Source organism: Plecotus auritus, assembly GCF_963455305.1.
Source record: "Plecotus auritus genome assembly, chromosome: 8".
Classification (NCBI taxonomy): Eukaryota; Metazoa; Chordata; class Mammalia; order Chiroptera; family Vespertilionidae; genus Plecotus; species Plecotus auritus.
This window is the reverse complement of record NC_137782.1, coordinates 175,689,060-175,705,345: the sequence shown is the minus strand read 5'-3', so window position 1 is coordinate 175,705,345 and position 16,286 is coordinate 175,689,060. Positions and strand designations below refer to the sequence as shown.

The 16,286-nt window shown below is 57.0% G+C and overlaps 2 protein-coding genes across 20 annotated transcripts in view; one reads left to right on the top strand and one right to left on the bottom strand.

Moving 5' to 3' along the window:
- Positions 1–16,286, top strand: part of TPO (thyroid peroxidase) — a gene marked incomplete at its 5' end in the record, with an annotated part of 445,236 nt that overhangs the window by 224,894 nt on the left and 204,056 nt on the right. The window lies entirely within an intron of this gene.
- MYT1L (myelin transcription factor 1 like) overlaps positions 1–16,286 on the bottom strand; it is a 297,774-nt gene that overhangs the window by 85,148 nt on the left and 196,340 nt on the right. For all 19 annotated transcript variants that reach the window (XM_080683275.1, XM_080683277.1, XM_080683265.1 and 16 more), the window contains 4 exons: positions 15,650–15,804; positions 5,984–6,038; positions 5,780–5,813; positions 5,439–5,501 (listed from right to left, as the gene is read on the bottom strand). In XM_080683275.1, coding sequence (XP_080539401.1) covers positions 5,439–5,501; positions 5,780–5,813; positions 5,984–6,038 — 152 coding nt within the window. In that variant the 5' untranslated portion in view covers positions 15,650–15,804. The remainder of the gene's footprint in view (positions 1–5,438; positions 5,502–5,779; positions 5,814–5,983; positions 6,039–15,649; positions 15,805–16,286) is intronic.

Here is a 16,286-nt window from a genome sequence, read left to right as displayed (position 1 = left end):
CCTTTCTCAGCGTCACGCTGCACTTTGTATTCAACACAAACAGTGCCTTCCTTCACCACGGGAGGAGAGCTAGACACTGAGTCTCAGGCCCTGGAGTCCAGGCTCAGTCTAATGTTCACTGGAGTCCAGGCTCAGTCTAAAGTTCACTGGAGTCCAGGCTCAGTCTAATGTTCACTGGAGTCCAGGCTCAGTCTAATGTTCACTGGAGTCCAGGCTCAGTCTGACGTTCACTGGAGTCCAGGCTCAGTCTGACGTTCACTGGAGTCCAGGCTCAGTCTAATGTTCACTGGAGTCCAGGCTCAGTCTAATGTTCACTGGAGTCCAGGCTCAGTCTAATGTTCACTGGAGTCCAGGCTCAGTCTAAAGTTCACTGGAGTCCAGGCTCAGTCTAATGTTCACTGGAGTCCAGGCTCAGTCTAATGTTCACTGGAGTCCAGGCTCAGTCTAAAGTTCACTGGAGTCCAGGCTCAGTCTAATGTTCACTGGAGTCCAGGCTCAGTCTAAAGTTCACTGGAGTCCAGGCTCAGTCTAATGTTCACTGGAGTCCAGGCTCAGTCTAATGTTCACTGGAGTCCAGGCTCAGTCTAATGTTCACTGGAGTCCAGGCTCAGTCTAATGCTCACTGGAGTCCAGGCTCAGTCTAAAGTTCACTGGAGTCCAGGCTCAGTCTAATGTTCACTGGAGTCCAGGCTCAGTCTAATGTTCACTGGAGTCCAGGCTCAGTCTAATGTTCACTGGAGTCCAGGCTCAGTCTAATGCTCACTGGAGTCCAGGCTCAGTCTAAAGTTCACTGGAGTCCAGGCTCAGTCTAATGTTCACTGGAGTCCAGGCTCAGTCTAATGTTCACTGGAGTCCAGGCTCAGTCTAATGTTCACTGGAGTCCAGGCTCAGTCTAATGTTCACAAGCAGCCTGGGCAGAAACACTCTGCCTTCCGCATGTGGCTGGCGTCGTAGCACCACTTCCATGAACTCTGAATCCACAGCGAAGTGTCTTTACCGGGCACCTGAACTGAACTGAAACTGGCAGATAAAGAGGGACGTGTGGCTTCCTTCCACCAGGCCTTCCTCCTTCCGGAGTCGGGCTTTGGTTTGGGGCTGTCACCAGAGAACGCCAGGCCTCAGGGCCCCCTCAGCACAGGCTCTGGTGTCTGAGCTGTGCTCAGTCTGGGCAGCGCTTCGGGCGGATCTCCACGTTCACACTGTGCCTGAGCCTCCTGCCAGCACTGCTGTCAGGAGAGCAGGCCAGCAACTTCCCCGATTCCCGGTAGGTGCTTCCAAGCCTTCCCTCACCTCCCCCCCACCCCCCACCCAGACAATGGCTGTGGGCACATGGGAACCGGCTTGTTTTTCAGCCACAAGTGTCCTAAGTGCTCGCCGGCCAGTCTGCTCGCACACTGGGGACCGGGGGGCCCAGGCAGGAGCGTGAAGGGGTGCGGGAAGCCTGCTCCCGAACGTGAGCCTCTACCAACCAAACTCACTGAGCAGGACCCAGAGCTGGTGTGTTTCTGCAGAGGAAGCTGTGAGGGCACTGCACCCCTGAGGCCACTCGCGGCTGCGGGCAGGCAGGATGAAGGGAAAGCCACAGGACCTCAGCAGAGGTGTCAGAGGGAGAGGAGGTCCGAGGGGCCTGGCTCCTCGGAGGAGAGACTCCCGGCCGAGTGCCAACTGCCGGGTTCTGCCATGCACATGCGCGGACGGTAGAAGGCGCAGGGAGAAACAAGGAGCTGCCTGTGGGAGACACAGGGATGTTTCTGGAGATAGTGTCTGGCATGTGGGTTAGCTGCATGGGAGGACTGAGATGACTTCCTACTTCAGGGCACAAAAGTGTTGGCGGGCTGGGGTCCCTGCTGGCCAGTGGCTGGGGTGCACACACACCCATCTCCCGGCCAGAGGAAGTCTCTCTGAGGAGCAGCGTGCGCTCGCCTGTGTGTGGGAACCCCCCTCCTCCCCCCCCTCCCCCCTCCCCCCCTCCTCCCCCCCGCCTCCCCACCGCCGCCACGCATCTTTCTAATTTCTGCCTTGGCTGCCAAGGGACTCGGAACTAAATGCTGTGCTACGTGGAAACCCGATACAGTCTGGGTTTCCAGTAAAATTGTTTCAATTTCCCTCATGTTCTTCCTACTTCCTCTCTTTAACTTTTTAAAAAATAGATTTTTATTGATTTCAGAGAGGGAGAGAGAGATAGGAACATCAATAATGAGAAAATCATTGGTCCCCTACTGGGGACTGAGCCCACAACCCAGCATGGGCCCTGATTGGGAATCACACCGCAACCTCCTGGTTCGTGGGTCGACGCTCAACCACTGAGCCACATGGGCTGGGCTCTCCCTCACTTTTCACTGCACAGTTACATGTGTGTTCATCAGCTACTTCAACTAGCCAAGAACTATTAACACGAATAGTCATGACACATTACCTCTTGTTCAAGGACACAATTTTTAAGTAGGCAAGACCATCCAGAAAATAAGTATTAGAACCTTAATTCCTATCCCCCCCCTTTAAACCAGGACCTGACATTTCAGAGCCCCTTTTCCAAGATACGTTCCCTTTCACAGGGATGTCTGGAGGCAGAGGCTCCGCTGCCCTCTATGCCCGTTTCTTACAAGCCCACAGCCCCACCGGCCTCAACTGAAGACGAGTGAGCGAGCGAGTGAGCCGTGAATGCCAGCAGCTGCCACGGAAGCCACAGTGCAGTGATGCAGTGACCAGCCATCCTACAAGCAAGAGTGTGCCCTGAGCCTGCGATGAACATTTGATTTCCTTAGAAATGTCCTTACGATAGGAAGAAAGGTTGGGGGTTAAATATATGGTGATGGAATGAGAATTGATTTTGGGTGGTGATATACAGATGATGGGTTATAGAACTGTACACCTGAAACTTATATAATCTTATTAACCAATACTGAGACGCAATAAATTCAATAAAGTAAAGAGAAAGAAAACTGGTAGATATTTTATCACTTGGTATCCAATTTCCTTAAAAATTGTTTTGCTTTTTGATATTGTTAATTCCACATACCTGCCTCAAATTATTTTTTGCATGTTCAAGTAAATAAAAACTTCAACATACAAAAATAACACCTTTTTCCTGGGTTATGAACTAATGTGATATAGGAATAAAATAAAATTGTAGCCCTAACAGAAATATATCCGTTCACAAACTTATCTTTGGAAGACCAAAAGTGTGGGTGACCTCAGCAGAGCCCACGGAGGCTGCCTTCTGGGCCACCAGGCGAGGCCGCGGCCCGCATCGCAGCACAGGGCAAGGCCATGCCTGTGGGGGTGCAGGTGCTCATGTGCCTCGTGACTGTGGGAAGAGGACCTTCCACAGAAGGAAGTCTTTTACAGCCAGAACGAAACACAGCCAGGTACAACTGAACTCCCACATGTGTGGGCAACGGTCCAAGGATGCTGATGCACCTTCCCAGGTTAAGAACCCAAACGTCGTCCCCAGCTACACGTTCTGGTAACACGTAGACATCACAAAACAAGAGCAGGAAGCCTTGCTGGACGCCTCAAGGAGGTTCCCCAGAAGGAAACTCACCAGTGACCAAGTTCTGAGAGGTGATCAGTCTCGCGACAAGGTCTGCACCTCCTCACGTTAACAGTGGGGGAAAGGAGCCCACGGCGTGAAATAAGTGGGTGGGGGGGTGCACCTGTGTCTGCACTGGGAGAAGCTCTCCACCCTCCCCCGCCTTACATCCCTAATTAACTATTCCCATTAAAAAGTAGGAATTCTAACAATTACAAACAATATGGCTCATGGTAAAAATGGTAACATTAAAAAATCCAGGTAAAAACTCTGTTGACACGTCCCCAATGTGGATGTTTCTGTGAACCCTCCCACAATCCCACCTGCCTCGCTCCTCCTGCGTAGCTCTGGGTGCTCTGCGCCCACGTCAGCACCTGTCTCACGCCACCCTCAAATCATGGCCAGCCCCAGGCGAGGCCTCCGTCGGGAAAGGGTCTCGGAGGCAGGTGCGCACGTGCCCTGGGACACATTGACAGCTGACGGAGTGCACCTTGGTAGGGACAGGAGTGTCTCACACAATTCTTAGGAAACGTCATGATTTTTCCTGTAAAACCGTGATTATGAAATATCTAGCTGACACTTGATTAAAACTTCTTGTTATTTAACCATTTTGTTAATGAGAAGATTTCACTCATGGCTTGCTAACCTGTTTCCCAGTGAAAATCTAGGTGGTTTTTCTAAGACTTTCAGATTAGATTTATATAAATACTCCTGCATACATAGCACAAATTCTTTAACTATTTACATCACATAGTTCAATAATTTACTCTTTCATATAGTAATAATAATATAATAAATCAACTTTAATGTTTTAAATCACAAAATTTCCTTAAAAAGAGGCCTTGCTATTCTTTTGGTGCATACATGATGGAAGTCTGACAACCCTCCACCACGGGTGCTCGTGAAAAACTCCCAGCCTCCTTAAATGCTATATGGGGATTTGGGGAGTAATTTTCCCCCTGATTTTACTAGAGGACATTCAAAACAACTGCTTGATTTCCCCCGTAAGCTCGTGTTCAGCTGGAAGGACATACATGTAGAAGTGAGGGAGGCCGCCCTGCTGCCGAGGGCATACCAGCTACGGCATCTGGGCTGTGACTGTGCCCTGGTTCCTGATGGTCTGTCAGGTAGGGTGACCTGGGTCCAGCAGCCGGATTTGTGAAAATCAGCTAAAAGTGATTACAGCCTGTGCGCACTTCACTCATCACAACGGAAACCCACGGGAAGGGGAAGGGGAGCTGCCTCAGTGTCCCAGAGAAGAACGTCCTCCCGACCACCCACGCCTCTGGGGTGCGGACAGGATTCTGTTGCGATGCATCTGTAGCAACCATGACCTAGCCACCTTGAGATGCTCCCCCACACTCCCCCACACTCCTCTCTGACACGCCTGAGTCCCAGGATTTATGAGGACAACATAACCCTCTCTTCCCAGACTCCCCTGGGGCAGCGAGCCCTGCTTCCCTCCCGGCACCGCCCCTCAGCTGCCCGCGCACTGGGTGGGCTCCTGTCCGAGGACAAACCGTTCCGTTACGGAGGCCACGCTCCGCAGGACGATCTGAAGGCCACGCTCTGATTTACCGCCTGTGATTTATGGCCTGCAGCTCCCCGCAGGAGAAAGGGGAAGGAGCGACCTGCTCAATGACAGCGGGGAGGGTGTCGGCGCTGTCCCCATGCACATGGCAAAGGTGCTTCAGACTGGTCTTCATTTGTGCCGCCTTACGTATGACCATAAAATTTGTCCCTCAAAGAGTCGGAATGGCTCACGTTTTGGGAACTTGGACAAGAGACCAATGACCGGGTTCGTGCACGGCACTCACTGCTCTCCCAGAACAGCTGCCCACCACTGTCACAGAGGCCTGTCCCCAAGGCGCATGGGACGTACAACGCGAACGAACGCAGGCCTTACCTTCTGTGTCTTGCATATTTGCCACTAACATGACCGCTGCCATCACAGCCGGGCGTGGGACAGCTGCAACGGGAAAGAATTAATTACATGGTGCCACATGCCGCAGGCCGTTAGACCCAGAGTGTCCGTGACGGGACAGAGAAGGAGGGCCATGCAGATGAACAGAGAAGCGCAAACCTGGAGGGGGTTAGGGATGCTTTTCACCAGCGAGTCTCACGGGAGGCAACTGCATCAGGGCAGCGGCCGTGAGGAGACCCATGGGCTGGGACTACAGTCCGGCATGAAAACGCCAGGGCTGTGCGTACTGCTAATGGGGACACACTCACCCACAGAGCACTGACCTGAACAGCTCTTGGATGGCTGGTTCCACGGGAACTGCAGGGAGAGGGAAACAGATAACAATGCGTCATGTACCACAGCACCCGCTTCCACAGAACATTCCCGAGAGGGGGTGGCAGGCAGCGGTCAGAATGCATCAAGCAACAGCTTCTGCAGCATGAAGGTGACCTGAGGGGCCTCCAGGGAGTCAGGGAGCGTGGACGTACCTCGAACCCCTTTGGACCGTGTGCGATGCCGCTTCTCCTCGGCGTCCACCTCCATCTGGGGATAGAGTAGCAGGTGGTCAGTGTCCTTCTCCCACACGCCGAGGCTAGCAGGTGTGCGCTGTGCCCTGGCCTTTTAGGGACAGTGTGTGAACCCTGTGTCCCTCCGTGCGGGGAGCCTCTCCAGGGGAAAGCATCAGGCCACGCAAAGGCCTAAGGAATACGGGCCAGCCTTGACCTTGCAGGGATGCTTCGTCGGAGGCCCTGCCTGTGAGGAGCCTCGAGCGCAGCCTGCGTCCTCGCCTTATTTAAAGGACGGAGTAGGACACATCTGGGTGACTCTGAGTTGAACTTCGTACCAAGAATGTTCACTGGAGGTGTCGTCTGTCCAGCAGTGGGTGTCACAGGACAACGACGGGCCTTGGTGACTCACTGTCCCTAGCCCCTGCGGTGCTGCTGCTACGCACCTGCCCCAAATCATCAGGGACACAGGCCTCTGCTCGTGACAACCCGTAGGCCACACTGTTTCACGCACTGCCTTGGAGGGCCCGCCACAGCTCTGTAAGGAAGGCACTGCGCGCCTCCTGGAGCTCCGACTCCCCACGAGCGGCTGGTGGGAGCTGTGGTGCAGGCCTGCCTCCACGTGTCGTCGTTAAGGCAAGGAGCACGCTGCGGGGTGGGTGAGCGCTAGGCTTCTGTGCACCAGGTACCTCCACAGCGTGTGAGCGACTATACACGGCAAAGTGACCATGGGACGGGGGGCGGGGGGCGCGGATTCCAGTGCACCCAGCGGGCTGCCAAGGAGAGACGCAAAGAGGAGACGCAGGTCCTCTGACCACAGGAGCAGAGCAGCTCAGCCCCGCCTGGGACCTCCCTGCCCTGCCCAGGGGCCAGAGCTGCCACAAGATGCCACCCGAGTGTGGCATCGGGCAATAAACAATGGGGGTAATGAACGACAGCAGCTGGCGATGGCTTAATAGCCTTTCATGGGAGACGGAAGGGTTCCGGTAGAGACTGAGATCTGGTACAATAAGCATTTCGGGAGAGGAGCCAGGATGAGGTGTGGAAGGCAGTAGGAAGGGAGGCCGCACCGGAGCCTACATCTCACCCTGGACAGGGCTTGGATGAGTGAGTGAGTGAGTGAGTGAGGCCAGTGGCTGGGTCGGCGGCAGGCTGAGGAGGTGGCGGGGGGCAGAGTGCTGAGAAGAGCAGAGGGGCAGGGTGAGGGCTGGGGCCAAGGGAGAGGCACAGTCGACCCAGCAGCTACCCAGCTGCTGTCGTCTACTGAGCGGGTGGGGGTGGCGGTGGGAGAAGGACACTGACCACGCCTCACAAGCACATTTTAGAAAGAAATGCACACGGCGCGAGCACGGAGGGCGCAGGAGAACCGAGAGGAGGCGAGTCCCCGGGTCTGTGTCCGGGGAAGGGCGAGGCCAGGAAGAAGGATGGGGTAATGTACACGAGGCAGTGCCTGTGGCTTCTCCTGTCCTTGGTCCTGAGCCCACGTGGGGTCTGGAGCCCTGGACGCAGGATGTCAACAGCACCTCGGCAGCCTGAACGCTCCAACCTGCTGGTCTACACGCAGAACCCCCAAGCCTGGTGCAACGCCAGCAAAGCCTAACACACTGTGCAGGGGCACAGCGTGGGGTGCACAACGTGGAGGGCCGGCACCGTGCCTGGGGGAGCGGGCAGAGGCTTCCTGGTGGAGCTGAGCCCTGAACGGGGTTTAAAAGCTTCATTGCAGGCTTCAGGTTTTAAAGGAGTGTGGGGAATCGTGGGGGGTGGGGGTGTCCCAGGCAGAGGGACACATGTGCAGAGACCTTGAGGGGTTATGCTAGCTAGAGGGTTCCCTTCCTTCACTAGGGCTCAGGCTGCTCACACCGCTAGGTGGGACACAGGCCCGTCTGGCACAGCGGTCCCCTGGCTCACACAGGCCGGGCACCTGGTGCGTGCACCTGCGTGTACCGCCCCGGCCATGGCTCAGGAGGGAACCCCCACGCCCCCACAAAGGCAGTGAGGCTGCCTCTTCTCTCTGGGCGTGGCATTCAAACCCTGCCCTGGCCTCGTTAGCTAACAGCTCCCACGACTGTGTAAGAACGGCTTTATTTTCCACTTTCACGTGTTTGCCCGTTGTTTTTATGTGTGGGGACAACTCATTCCCCCACGGACAGGGGATCCTGCCGTCAGTCATGCTGGATGGACGGTGCTCCCCACTCGTCCGAAGGGCCCCTCCTGCTCATGTCAGGTTCCCCACAGCGGGCCGTTGACGCCAGCGCTCAGCCTGCTGAGTGTCAGGCTCCGTAACAGGCTGTGCTCCGGGGAACCGGCCTCCTTCCTGCGAGGACGGCATGAGGTGATGTATAAACACGTCTAGGCCGGCACCAGCACCAGCAGACCCGAGGGTGCTGGTTCTCTCTCCCTCCCCAGCTAAGGAGCCATAAATGAAGGATGGGAACGGGTTTAAAGTTTGCTTCTACACGGATGGTTCAGGATGTGCGCACTGCCGGAGGTTCAGAACGCATCCACTTCAGAGTCAGCATTGTGGGGAGGGTGTTCACCCAGGTTTACACTCAGTGTTGGGCCAGAGGCCACTTAACACCTATGGGCATCCTCACACTATTCATTCCTTCAGGAAGCACCTCCGCATGCCCGCCTGCCCCTCCACCCCTGCCTGCCCTTCCATCCCTGCCTGTCCCTCCATCCCTGCCTGTCCCTCCATCCCCACCTCCTCCACCCCTGCCTGTCCCTCCACCCCTGCCTGCCCTTCCATCCCTGCCTGTCCCTCCATCCCTGCCTGTCCCTCCATCCCTGCCTGTCCCTCCATCCCTGCCTGCCCCTCCACACCTGCCTGTCCCTCCATCCCTGCCTGTCCCTCCATCCCTGCCTGTCCCTCCATCCCTGCCTGTCCCTCCATCCCCACCTCCTCCATCCCTGCCTGCCCTTCCATCCCTGCCTGTCCCTCCATCCCTGCCTGTCCTTCCATCCCCACCTCCTCCATCCCTGCCTGCCCCTCCACCCCTGCCTGCCCCTCCACCCCTGCCTCCATCCCTGCCTGTTCCTCTATCCCCACCTCCTCCATCTATCCCCACCTCCTCCATCCCTGCCTGCCCCTCCACCCCTGCCTGCCCCTCCACCCATGCCTGTCCCTCCATCCCTGCCTGTCCCTCCATCCCTGCCTGTCCCTCCATCCCCACCTCCTCCATCCCTGCCTGTCCCTCCATCCCTGCCTGTCCTTCCATCCCCACCTCCTCCACCCCTGCCTGCCCCTCCACCCCTGCCTGCCCCTCCATCCCCACCTCCTCCATCCCTGCCTGCCCCTCCATGCCCGCCTGTCATTGTGAAAAGAAGGCCTATTTCCCACTGGTGACCGTTAGAAGCACCAGGTGACCTGTCAGGGGCTCTGAGGCCAGAAGGACCTGTCTGTGAGGTCAGGATGGCCCGCAGCCTTGGTTTCTGAGCCTGTCTCTCGTGATTCACATTAAAACTCCACCTTAACGTGCCACCTGTGCGTTTACCCCTTCAAGTCCAGGGTTTATTTCTATAAGGACGGGTTTCCATGGGAATTCACATGATTTTACACTTAAAGAAAACTCTTGAATGTAAAACATTTACTTTGGAACCAATATAAGCTGCCAGAATAGCCTGAAGAAAGGGCAAGGGAGTTCCTTTGTGAAATGTGCTTTGCACATGGACTCAGGATTTATTTCACGACTTCCATCTTCCCTCTGTCTTTCTCCCCAATAAGATGCGCACCTTCTTGTCCAGCCAGTGTGGCTCCGTGATTGAGAGCGGGCCTAAGAACCAGGAGGTCAGGTTTGGTCCCCGGTCAGGGCACGTGCCCAGATTGCAGGCTCCATCCCTAGTAGGGGCGTGCAGGGGGCAGCCCATCAGTGATTCTCTCCCATCACTGATGTTTCTCTCTCTCTCCCTCTCTTCCTCTCTGAAATCAATTAAGATGTATTTTTAAAATGTGCACTTCCTCAGGTGGAGCCTATCAGAAGCGCACACATTCGGGTGGCTCCTTCAGACCCTGGAGGCTGTGCTCTGACCTTGCCCTGACCCCTGGAGCTCTCAGGCCACAGCAGTGACCAGGGAGGCGCTGTCCTTGGGCTCCTAGGACAGCGGGAGCCCTCTGACTTGCGCCCTGCACACTGTGAACTGCTCTCCTTCCGCAGGAACAGGGCAGGGGCACAGTGGGGTCACAGTCCCCTGGGGGACCTCTCTGACCTGTTACAGCCTGAGCCCCGCCCTCCCGCAGCCATTCCTTCATTATTCAGGAAGCACCAGCATCTGTCAATTAGCCAGGCCTGCCTTTCCCCTCGGAGGCTCAGCCTTTGGTCCCTCACTGCTCATTAGCACCCTGACCAGCAGACTGCAGAGGCAGAGCTGACACCCTTTGCCCAGGGGGGGCCTGGAGGGAGTGGGGGGAGCAAGTGACAGAGGAACCCGAGCCGCTCCTGGCAAAATGCAGTGCGCAGACCGCGCTGCACTCGGCTTCCTGTGCCTCCGTGCCGGTGGACGGCTGTCTCCTAGGTAACCAGGACCCGGCCTGCTCTCAGGACAGGAAAATCAGCTGGTAAAGGTCAGAAGACTCAGGAACTCCACACAAGTCGTCCTTGAAAAGTGCTTAGAAAACGACTGTAACCAAATTCTTCTCCAAAATATGACCCTTTTCTGTTTCCATGAAATTAATGTAGCGCACACATGTTAGGATGCAGGATTTCTGTCCCTACCCATGAAGAGAAAGGATGGCGTTATCATTAAGGGCCATGAAGTGAGGAGGGACTAGCAGGTGTGTAGTTCACGGCTTCACGGTTTACAATGTCCAGTTACCCAACCTCACAGGACGGAAGTAAGGAAAAACCAGGCAAGTAAGACAGGAGCAAAGCCGTGGTGTGCCTGCTCTGTTTCCTCCGCTGAGGATGGCAGCAGTGCCACAGCTTCGGGGAAGAGACCCGCCCCCCAAGCCCGTTCTGCGTGGTGAGGAGCAGTCGGTGCCAGGAGAGGCAGAAGCAACTGAAACGGGAAAACAGAAATTCTGGGGGAGAAAGACAGGAAGACGCAGCGATGCTCAGCTCCGCCCTGAGACTGGGTCGAGCCCCACGCGGACAGACGGCCACACGTCCCTCCCCCAGCGGTTCCCCTCCCCCCTTCTCGCTGGCTCACGCTGTGCCTCTCACCTGGCCCTGGCTCCCCCTTGACCTCTGCTGACCCACATGGACTGTCACGCTCTCCTTCTCCAACAGCGTGCGCACCCCACCTTCTCTTGGGCACTCTGCACCCGCTGGATGTCACTTCTAAATCTGTTCAGAGGCCACGGTGACCCCAAATCTATCGCTCCCACCCCCAGCCAGGTCCTCGAAGCTCTGCCCACCCCCGACTCCGGGCTCCTCAGCTCTGCCCCAGGTCCCCGCGCACTCAGGAAGCCCCACTGCTCCACAGGCGGGCGCGGGCCAGCGTCTGGCACTAACCGCTCCTTTAAACTGCGAGTCCCGTCCCTGGCTGCTTCCCGAGGGTCCCTCACTCCCTGTTCATTTAAACAAACGTGAGGCATTTCCTTCCGCACAGGCCCACAGCGCCTCATGCCGGCCCGCCTCCCCGCTGCTACTGCTCCGCCTGCACGGCCCTCCGCCTTTTGTACATGCCGCTCCCACGCGTGTGCCCGGGTCATGGGCAGAGCTCTCCCTCCACGCTGTCACCTGTGAGGAGGGGCCGCAACCTCCCGCATCGGCCCGCGTTTCTCAGCAATCAGCCTTTCAGTCCGAACCTCAAAGTCTCGTCTTGGTTCCTCTATCCATCGTCCCGCCTGTCCCTCCATCCCCGCCTGTCCCTCCATCCCCGCCTGTCCCTCCATCCCCGCCTGTCCCTCCATCCCCGCCTGTCCCTCCATCCCCGCCACATTCCGGATCTTGCAGTTGTCTTTCTTTCCCTCTCTCTGGACACCCCGAGCTCACACCTGATCCGTCAGGACTGGGTCCCTGACTGTCTCTGGGTGCTCGCCCCTCACTATTTTGCTTCCTTGTCTAGACACTGCACTTACAGCTGTGACCTTATCTGTCAATTTCCAGCATGGAGAATCGGAACGGCTCCCTGCCTTTCCTTCCAGAAGTCCCACAGGGACTGCAGCCATGTGTGCGTGTGTGTGTGTGTGTGTGTGCGCGCGCGCACACAGGGACAGCAGCCGTGTATGTGTGTGTGTATGTGTGGGTGGGTGCACACAGGAACATCAGCCGTGTGTGTGCGCGTGTGGGGTGTGCACATAGGGACAGCAGCCGTGTGTGTGTGTGTGGGGGGGTGCACACAGGGACAGCAGCCATGTGTGTGTGTGTGGGGGGTGCACACAGGGACAGCAGCCGTGTGTGTGTGTGCGTGTGTATGTATGGGGGCCGGGGGCGGATGCACACAGGGACACAGGGACAGCAGCCGTGTGTGTGTGTGTGTGGGGGGGTGCACACAGGGACAGCAGCCATGTGTGTGTGTGTGTGGGTTGCACACAGGGACAGCAGCCGTGTGTGTGTGTGGGGGGGGGGATGCACACAGGGACAGCAGCCGTGTGTGGGTGTGCGTGTGTGTGTATGGGGCCGGGGGCGGATGCACACAGGGACACAGGGACAGCAGCCGTGTGTGTGTGTGTGTGTGTGTGTGGGGGGTGCACACAGGGACAGCAGCCGTGTATGTGTGTGTGTGAGGGGGGGTGCACACAGGGACAGCAGCCGTGTGTGTGTCTGCGTGTGTGTGTATGGGGCCGGGGGCGGATGCACACAGGGACACAGGGACAGCAGCCGTGTGTGTGTGGGGGGGGGTGCACACAGGGACAGCAGCCGTGTGTGTGTGTGTGTATGGGCCGGGGGCGGATGCACACAGGGACACAGGGACAGCAGCCGTGTGTGTGTGTGGAGGGGTGCACACAGGGACAGCAGCCGTGTGTGTGTGTGGGGGGGTGCACACAGGGACAGCAGCCGTGTGTGTGTGTGTGTGTGTGGGGGGGGGGTGCACACAGGGACAGCAGCCGTGTGTGTGTGTGTGTATGGGCCGGGGGCGGATGCACACAGGGACAGCAGCCGTGTGTGTGTGTGGAGGGGTGCACACAGGGACAGCAGCCGTGTGTGTGTGTGGGGGGGTGCACACAGGGACAGCAGCCGTGTGTGTGTGTGTGTGTGTGTGTGTGTGTGTATGGGCCGGGGGCGGATGCACACAGGGACACAGGGACAGCAGCCGTGTATGTGTGTGTGTATGTGTGGGTGGGTGCACACAGGAACATCAGCCGTGTGTGTGTGTGTGTGTGTGTGTGTGTGTGTGTATGGGGCTGGGGGCGGATGCACACAGGGACACAGGGACAGCAGCCGTGCAGGGCAGAAGGGCAGTCACACCCCCCTCCCTTCCTGCAGGTCGTCCCCGTCCCGAGGGCAGCGGCCCTCTGTGCCCAGGACGCAGTGGACACAGGACCGCTCCCCGAGGACGACACACACTCCCCTCCGAGCTGCTGTTCTCCCGGCGCCCAGGCACAGCCCTCTGCAGGTGCGTGCCTGAGGCCAGGCTCCTTCCTGAACGGGCGCGCAGCGCTCCCCGGAACGCACGCCCTGTAACGCACTGAACCATTCCTGTCAATGCCCCACTAACGGACGTTGGGTTATTTTGTTTCACATATTTGCTTTATTCCACTATACAAAGGTGCAATGAATACCACACATCACACGTATTTCCATAATGTGCCTTTTTAAAACGATGCTGTCACTACTGTTAGACGTGTAAAAATGCTGTTATTTTTAGTAACGTATGATTCTGCCCATTCGCCAAGTGCCCATCACCAATAGGTCCCACAAGTGCTCACCTCTGCGAGCGCCCCCCCTGCCCCATCACTGCTTCACTGCTCTGCCTGAGCATGAAGTGGGTTAAACCTATTTTCTGTTTGGCCTCTTGCATCTCCTCTGCTGTGAAGTTATTATTTCCACCCTTTGCTTATTTCTTTTTAAAAGTCCACATCAATTTGAAATGGCTCTTTGTATATTAAGGTATTAATCTAACCCCCTTGCCCATCTTATCTGTTGCAAATATTTTCTGCTAGCCTTTTTTTTACTCGGCTGTGGTAATTTTCTCCGCGTATAACTCAACAATGTGGGTCAGCCAGCAAGCAGTGATGACCTCTGCCGGTGCTTCCCTGGGCTGGCCGCTCTGCTCTGTCCACCCAGAGCCAGGCGCCTCCTCTAACGGGCAGCTGCCTCCGCCCGACCTGCCCACCCCTCAGGGGGACGTGAACAATAAAGAGACCACCTGAGCGTGAGGACAGAACTGCCCTGATGAGCGGCACCTGCTGCTGCTCCCCGACCCCGGGCAGGCGGGTCTCTGAGACATTGCTGAGACCTGGTCCAGCAGTGGGCAAACTACGGCCCGTGGGCCGGATCCGGCTGTTCTATCCGGTTCTCTTGCTCTCCCCTCCGCCCCTTTACTTTGAATTTATATTCGTTCACACAAACACTCCATCCATGCTTTTGTTCCGGCCCTCCGGTCCAGTTTAAGAACCCATTGTGGCCCTCGAGTCAAAAAGTTTGCCCACCTCTGGTCTGGTCTGTGTTAGCATTTCCACCCTAACTTCCCCTAACTGAGATTTTGATGAAGTGTTAGTGAAAAAAAAAAAATTCAAAGATTCAAATATGTTTTGACAGAAAAATATTAACAGAACTGGACATTTATATCAATATTTAAATTATCCTTGTGATTGTCTAGTTCATTTTTAAAATTCAGTGTTTTAAAATATGTTTTACTTGTTTTTTAAGGGGCAGACAACACTAAAAGAATAAAGAACAGAAAAACTATAGACGCTTATGTCTGTAAGCGATAACATGTATACTCTGTAAGCCACGTTCATGGCCACTGGAGACAACACACAGCACCACAAAGGAGGGCTCCCCGGAGGGCCGGAAGAGACCCCCAAGGACTAGCGTGGACCACAAGGCAGAGCGGAGCGAGTGCCCGACGGCGGCGGCGGCCAGGGAGGGAGGAGCATGAGGAGGACGACAGGGTCCTGAAGGGGACACCGGGTGCTCCACGGCCGCCCTGGGAAGTGGTCAAGTGCACAGGTGACATGGTCCCGCCGGGGTCCACCCACCAGATGGATGTGAGACTGAACGGCTCGAACCCCTCCTGCCCCACTGTGTCTGATCTGGGGTCAGGAATGAGATCAAGGGGAAATTTGGGGACGTTCCAGGAGGAAGGCAGGATGACCGACACACCTCCACAGCCTCTATAGTGGGCGGCCACGAGGCAAGTGCTGCCCAGGACTGGCCCCAAAGGGGCAGAGACAGGTAAGAGCTGGAGGGGGAAAGAAAGGAAGCTGCTCTCTCTTCCTTTTAAACGCAGCACAGGCGGATGGATGCCCGTCACAGAGGGAGAGGTGGCAGCCATGAAAGAGAAGGGCAGGGAGGGCCCACGGGGGAGGGCCCAGCCAGAGAGGAGAGGCAGAGGCACTGAGGTCAGAGGGAGACGGCGGGAAGGGGAGGAGGCAGGGGTCGGGGCGGCAGCTGTGGTTCCGTAAGGAAGCAGCCTGACAGAGGCGGTCCAGACCAGACGTCGAGCTGCGTCAGGACCCGTGAGCACCGGGCAGCCCCTCTCGCGCACAGGGCACCCAGGCTCGCTGCGCAGACGACGCCCCGGTGGGGGCACCCGCGTTACCTTGCAGGAAGTCTTCTCTCCCAGGAATGGAGGCAGCGTGACAGTGGGCAGGACACGGGCCCAGGGTCAGCGTCTCTCTGAGCTCTTGTCCTGCTCCTCCCCAGCGTGGGACTATGGCGACGTCACTGAACTTCTCGGTGCCTTGATTTCTCCATCTACAAAACATGAACAACAATGCACAGCACCATGACTGCACCGGCACGTGAGGAAGCAGTGCGAACAGAGAGCATGCCCCTGGCAACGGTCAGCAGGGACCTCAGCTTCCTCCGGGGTCAGTGTCTTCTTTCCTCCCATGGACAGAGGCTCCCCTGCAGAAGGCCTCTCCTGGACCTGGCGCCTCCTCTCTCGGCTCCGAGAAAGGGTCTCCCTGGGCCTTGTTCCGTTGGTCCCGTCTGGGCCCAGCCCTGTCTGGGAAGGCTTGCTCCTGCCAGCTAAGTCAGTCTGAGAGAGGTTCTGCCCTACCTGAGAACATTCTAGAACTCCTGGTTCTGGGGCCCAGTGGCCCTCCAGGGATCCTTCCATGGCTGTCCTTCCTGGGTCTGGGATGGCAGCAGCCTACACGCAGCATGGCAGCACAGATCCCGCCTGGAACGCGCATGTTACCCTGTGTAGTCTGTGATCTGTCTGGGGACCGCAG